General features: G+C 45.8%; 2 protein-coding genes across 2 annotated transcripts; one reads left to right on the top strand and one right to left on the bottom strand.

The window, feature by feature from the left end:
• Positions 1–53: 53 nt before the first annotated feature.
• EMWEY_00055780 (hydroxymethyldihydropterin pyrophosphokinase-dihydropteroate synthase, putative) lies at positions 54–1,695 on the bottom strand (the record flags this gene model as incomplete). The annotated part of the gene is made up of 3 exons (XM_013480340.1): positions 54–152; positions 287–403; positions 502–1,695. 3 exons carry the CDS (start codon positions 1,693–1,695, stop codon positions 54–56), a joined length of 1,410 nt encoding a protein of 469 aa, XP_013335794.1.
• Positions 1,696–2,633: 938 nt separating this feature from the next.
• On the top strand, positions 2,634–4,774 carry EMWEY_00055770 (leucyl-tRNA synthetase, putative; the record flags this gene model as incomplete). Its single annotated transcript, XM_013480339.1, has 6 exons — positions 2,634–3,131; positions 3,263–3,337; positions 3,456–3,559; positions 3,745–3,862; positions 4,052–4,356; positions 4,543–4,774. The coding sequence occupies 6 exons, from the start codon at positions 2,634–2,636 to the stop codon at positions 4,772–4,774; spliced, it is 1,332 nt and encodes a 443-aa protein (XP_013335793.1).
• Between the last annotated feature and the right edge of the window lie 947 nt (positions 4,775–5,721).

Raw genomic sequence — 5,721 nt, 5'->3', positions numbered from 1 at the left:
TATATATATATATATATATATATATAGAAAAAGTGCTTATATTCTCATCATCTTCAGGCGTACGCGTACCGAGGAAGACCCATTCTAATTAGAGTGTTTGTCTTATCGGTCAAGTACTCAGCCACTTCGTTTACGACGTCGTCGTATTGTGCCTAAAAACCCTCAGGACACAAAGGGAAGAAAGGCATATACAAAATGGCGCTGACGCTGCTGCTGCTGCAAGGAAGCAGCTTGCTGTATCCTGCAGTGTATGTAAACTTAAGGTTGGTAGCAAGAAGAAACGCACAAGACCGTCCATAGACTTTGGAGTTCCTCTTGAATGCATGACAACAAGAGGAAATCGCTTAGCTACAGCAAAATCGAGGAGGCTAGGATCGGCCTCTCCTCCGCTGACGTCATTAATCTGCAAACAAACAATCAAAAAATGTTTCTTAATGATCCGTGTGTGAATGCGCTGCATTGTGCTGTTGCTGTACATACACCCCAACCACCGCCACTTACCACGTCAGCCCCTGCAGCTATAGCGGCATCTGCAACAGGCATCCTTCTAGTATCAACAGAAATAAAAACATTTTCCCCGATTTCCTTTTTTAATGTTTCAATTACTGGAACTACGCGTTGTATTTCCTCCTGTACAGACACCTCTCCTTGCACAAACGGGTTTGTTGCTTCTCCTCCCACATCAATGATCTCCGCGCCATCCGTCATCATTTGCTGCGCCTGTTTAACTGCTCCTTCTACGTTATTGTAATACTTTAAACCGTCACTAAAGGAGTCAGGAGTAACATTAAGAACCCCCATTAACCTAGGGCTCTTGGGTTCTTGCAACAGGAAGCTCTTAAGAGCCAGCAGCCCCTCCGCAAAGGCAGGAAGCTGCGAATCATTTGTTGCTGTTCTTTCTTCTAATCTGTACTTCTTCATCACTTCTTTTATCCACCTTAGAGTATCCGATACAGCAGCCTCACTGCCTCCTTTAACTGTCCACAGTTGATGACCATTTAGTGCAAAGCAACGGCGTGGGATTGCAAGGTTGCCGTCGATAGTATATACAGCTCCGGCATCATCAGAAGAGGCGCTTAATGCTTCTTCTCTCTTCCTTAAGCTTGCTAAAAGGAACTCCTTAATCGTCTTGCCTTCGTTGGGATGTACCAAGTCGGGTTGAATGTCGCAGAGGGGGAAAAGGACGAAGTTCCGCTGGTGAAGCCGAGGGTGGGGAAGCGTGAGTTTCTTTGTGTTGACTTGTATGCTCCTTGCCTCTCTATCTTGAAAGAATAAAAGATCAAGATCAAGGGTTCTGTGGAGTCGCACAGCAGTAGGAGATCGGTCTCTGCCGTGTTGTTGTTCTATGGCTTGCAGAGCATCAAGGACAACCTCAGGGTCTTTTATTTCCGTGGTTACTCGCACAACTGCGTTAAGATGCAGCGGTAAGGTAAGATCGTGAACCTCCTTGCCACCAGACACCACGTCATAGCCAGGCAGTGACTCATACAAACAAGAACACCCATCTATCAAACCAACATCCTTCTGAATACTCAAAATAGCACTTTCAAGTATACCCAAACGTAAGTCACCACCAAAATTCGTGCCAAGAGAAATATACGCAACGGATCGTTCAGATTGCTGAGCGGCAGTCGTGCGGTGTATGGACAGATCCGGCGCGTCGGGCTGATGAGCATTCAAGGTGGATCTTCTCATTTTCGAAGAAGAATGAAGAAGAAAACTTTATAATTATGATATTCGATTAATCCATGCCCATAAAAAACGCAAAACAGTGCTCGACGTTTATTCTTGGCTGCACACAGGTAGGCGTCGCAAATGGCGGGAGGACCCTCCTCGGAGGGGGAAAAATCTACATAAAATCCGCTAAGATAGTTGTAAAACAAAAATTGACTTTCTAGCTACAAACTAAGTGCTTTTGTTTCTTAGTGAGGAATAGAAAAGTCAATAGGTCTTCGGGTCTTGTGAGAACAACCCTCCGTTTCTGAAGGAATGAGGAGGAACGCGGTTGCTACGATACTTTTGCCGTTTTTCTTAGAAAAAACTAGCAAATAGTTATTAGTCTAATTATTAATATTGCACACATTTTTTTTTAATTCAGAGGATTAACCAATTAGAGTGTAAAGTTGATGTCGATGCACATGCCAGACACACAGGCTGTGCCGAGTTGTATCGGAGCCCCGTTCAAGCCCATTAAGGGTATAATGCATTGAATAATGCGGATTTGATCTACCCAATCAATTTATTTGTCTCGTTCATATAAGTAGTGGATGAGATAAATTTATTAGCTTTAGTGTGTGAATTCATTTACTAGCGAAGGGCTATTTAGCACTTGAAACCGGCTAGTCGCCAAAGGAGCCCCACAGTCGCATGCGTTAGTCTTTGGGGCTTTATAGGAGCACCGCTGGGTGTAAATACAGGGGAGATGTATATATACATATATTTTCCTATTTGAATGGAGTTAATCAACGGCTACTTTCTTTGGCTGTGTGTCTAAGAAGAGACGAAAGTTTTCTTGCAGTCAACTGGGGCCCCTGGGCACACTGCATGCAAGTGTGTTTCTCGCATCTCTCCTCTTTCGTTCCTTTCTGCTCTTTCGCTTATTCCCCTTTTTGCAATTTCCATTCGCATACAAAATGTCTGTTCCAGCTGCCCCAGAGGGGAAGCCGGCTGCCCCGGGGGCCCCCCAGGCATCTGGCGGGGGTTCGTTTGTACGTCGAGATCAGCTGCTGCAGATTGAAGAAGAAGTCCAGAAACTTTGGGCAAAGGAGAGGCCTTACGATGTGGATAGAGCATCATTAAGACGTCCTGAGACAGTGGTGGCAAATGGATCTTCTGGGTCCTCTGGGGGGGGCCCCCAGCGGGAGCCCCTTTCGAACAAAAACAAGTTTTTTTGCACTTTTCCTTATCCGTACATGAACGGATTGCTGCATTTAGGACATGGATACACGTTATGCAGGGCGGAGTTTCAAGCTCGGTATTATCGCCTTAGAGGAAAGAATGTCTTGTGGCCATTTGCCTTACACTGTACAGGCATGCCTATCCTTGCATGCGCTGATAAACTTAAGAGAGAAATCGAACAGAAGCGCAGAAAGAAGAAAGAAGAAGAAAACCAGAAAAAGAGCGATCAAGAGGTGCAGCATAACACAAATAACACACACCAAAAAGACAAAAAAAAATACACCTCATATGCGCAAATTCTGTGAATTAGGATTTAGGGTTTAGGGTGTAGGCTTTGGGATTTAGGGTTTATCGTTGCGTTCAGGAAACAGACAACACCTCGGACCCAACGAAGTTCAGCAGCAATAAGTCCAAGCTTGTTGCTAAGACGGGGCCAATGGTGAGCGTTTCGCAAACCCTAAACCCTTACTGGTTTCGTTCTTAATGGCAAAAGGAAGCTGCCAGTAGGGCGTAGATTTTGCAGCCAAGCGTCTACAGTTTAGGGTTTGTGCATGCAGAAAACTCAATGGGACATCATGGCTGCTCTCGGCATCCCCGAAGACGAAATCCCCCGCTTTGCTGACGCCAACTACTGGCTGGACTACTTCCCCCCGAGGCAAGGGTTTAGGGTTTAGGGTTTGGGTTTTCTGAGGCGAATAGAACGGAGATTTACTGTATTACCAAACACCTTCATAATCTCGACTTTGGTTTCGAAGGTTTAGCCCGCTGTATTCTGGGGTTTATGTTGGGGGTGTTAGGGTTTAGGGGTTTATAATTTAGCGTTTAGGGTTAAGGGTTTGCGTGCAGGTGTAAGAGGGATCTGATTCGCCTCGGCACGGCAGTTGACTGGCGCCGCTCTTTCATAACCACCGATAGAAACCCTTATTACTCTGCCTTCGTCCGCTGGCAGTTCATGAAGCTCTTGGTACCCTAAACCATTAACTATAAACCATAAACACTAAGCCCTTGAGGGTGTTTCATGTTACCGGCCCCCCGACTTACCCCCACCGAGGGTTTAGGGAATTTCTTTGTCTTCATTGTGTACATCCGTGTTCCCCCACCTTAACATTTTCGCTGTTGTTGCTGCTGTTGTTACTGCTGTTGCTCTATACAGGCAGCAGGGAAAATATCTTTTGGCACGCGACCTACCGTCATCAGCCGACGGGAGTTGCAGGCTTGTGCTGATCACGACCGCCTGCTAGGGGAGGGTGTCGGGCCCCAGGAGTACACCTTAATAAAGTTAAGAGTTAAGACAGAGGAAGCAGCGCATGCGGATACACCCTACGTTAATTTCCTTGACCAGTGGTCACCGCATGCAAAAGGACCACAAGGAGAAAGAAAACTCTTCCTTGTTGCTGCAACACTTAGACCCGAAACGATGTATGGACAAACAAACTGTTATGTCCTCCCCGAAGGAGAGTAAGCTCTGCTGCTGCTGTTGCTGTGGTTCCTGCAACAGCTGCGGCTGCTGCAGCTGCCGTTGGTGCAGCAAGTGTAATGAGAACCGCCGGAGGAAACGCTGCCGCAGGCCATCCCTCCTACGGGTCGAGAGGGTTTAGGGTTTGTGGTATATGGCTTAGGGTTTGTGTTTCTGTGCACGTGTAGGTATGGCGTCTACCTCGCCTTTGACAAACCCCGCTGCAAAACTGAGCCGAATCAGCAACAGGAGCAGCAGGAGCAGCAGACACTGCAGGAGAAGCTAGCAGCCGCTGCAGCAGCAGCAAAATCTGGAGATACACTAGAACACATGATGACACGAGAGGAGGCCCTCGCGGAGTGCAGCATGGCGTTTATTTGCTCTCATAGATCGGCCCTGAACATGGCTTATCAGGCATGAAACCCTAAATCCTAACCGCTAAACCCTAGAGTTGTCCTTCATCAGTTGGCGACTTTGTTGTTCACTGTTTGTTCTGCATTTGTGGATTTAGGGTTTATGGTTTGTTGAACCTCTTGGGCGTGAGTTTTGAGCGTTTCCTTCGTGCCTTGTTTGTCTAGGGATTAGGGTTTAGGGTTTAGGGTTTAGGGTTTGTCTGTGTGGATTTTAGGGTTTAGTACCTTTGGAGCCTGTATCCGATCGTTCTCAAGAGCTGCCTGTCCCGCATTGCCTCTTTTCTATCTCTGGCAAATCTCTCCTTGGTCTCCCTCTCTCTGCTCCTCTCTCTGCCTATGATACTGTCTTCGCTCTTCCTATGCAAACTATCTCACTTGATAAAGGTAACTCCAGCAGCAGCAGCAGCAGCAGCAACAGCAGCAGCAGCAACAGCGGAGTGGTTTACTTTTGTGTGTTTTACCGGATGCATTATCGATGTCTAGATTTGTCGTGAATGTTTAGGGTTTACGGTTTAGGGTTTAGTTTCGTGTGTTGAGGGCCTGGTGTTTAGGGACGGGTGTTGTTACAAGTGTCCCTTCTGATTCCCCTGATGATTTTATTACATTGGAGACACTAAAAACAAAAATAAAATATTATAATGAGTTGTATGGCATTAAAGAAGAATGGGTATTGCCATTTAAACCAATAGAAATTATAGAAGTGCCAGGGTAAGGAGGAGGAGACAGTAAAAAGAAATATAGATAGCAAGAGATTAAAAGGAGACACCCGAACGAGACGTCTCCTTTTTATTCCTACATGCGGGTGTCTCTTCGTCGGTGTTTCTGTCTCTATTTCTGTAAATTTATGTATATACATGCATATACATATTTATATGCATTATGTATGTGTGTATGGATGTATCTCTCTGTATCCATATACCCATATACCTATATATCTATTCTTATATATATATA

The sequence above is a fragment of the Eimeria maxima genome, genomic scaffold (genome assembly GCF_000499605.1).
Source record: "Eimeria maxima Weybridge genomic scaffold, Emw_scaff1829, whole genome shotgun sequence".
NCBI classification, from domain to species: Eukaryota; Apicomplexa; class Conoidasida; order Eucoccidiorida; family Eimeriidae; genus Eimeria; species Eimeria maxima.
The sequence above is the reverse complement of the archived record's forward strand: the minus strand, read 5'-3'. Positions and strand labels throughout refer to the sequence as shown.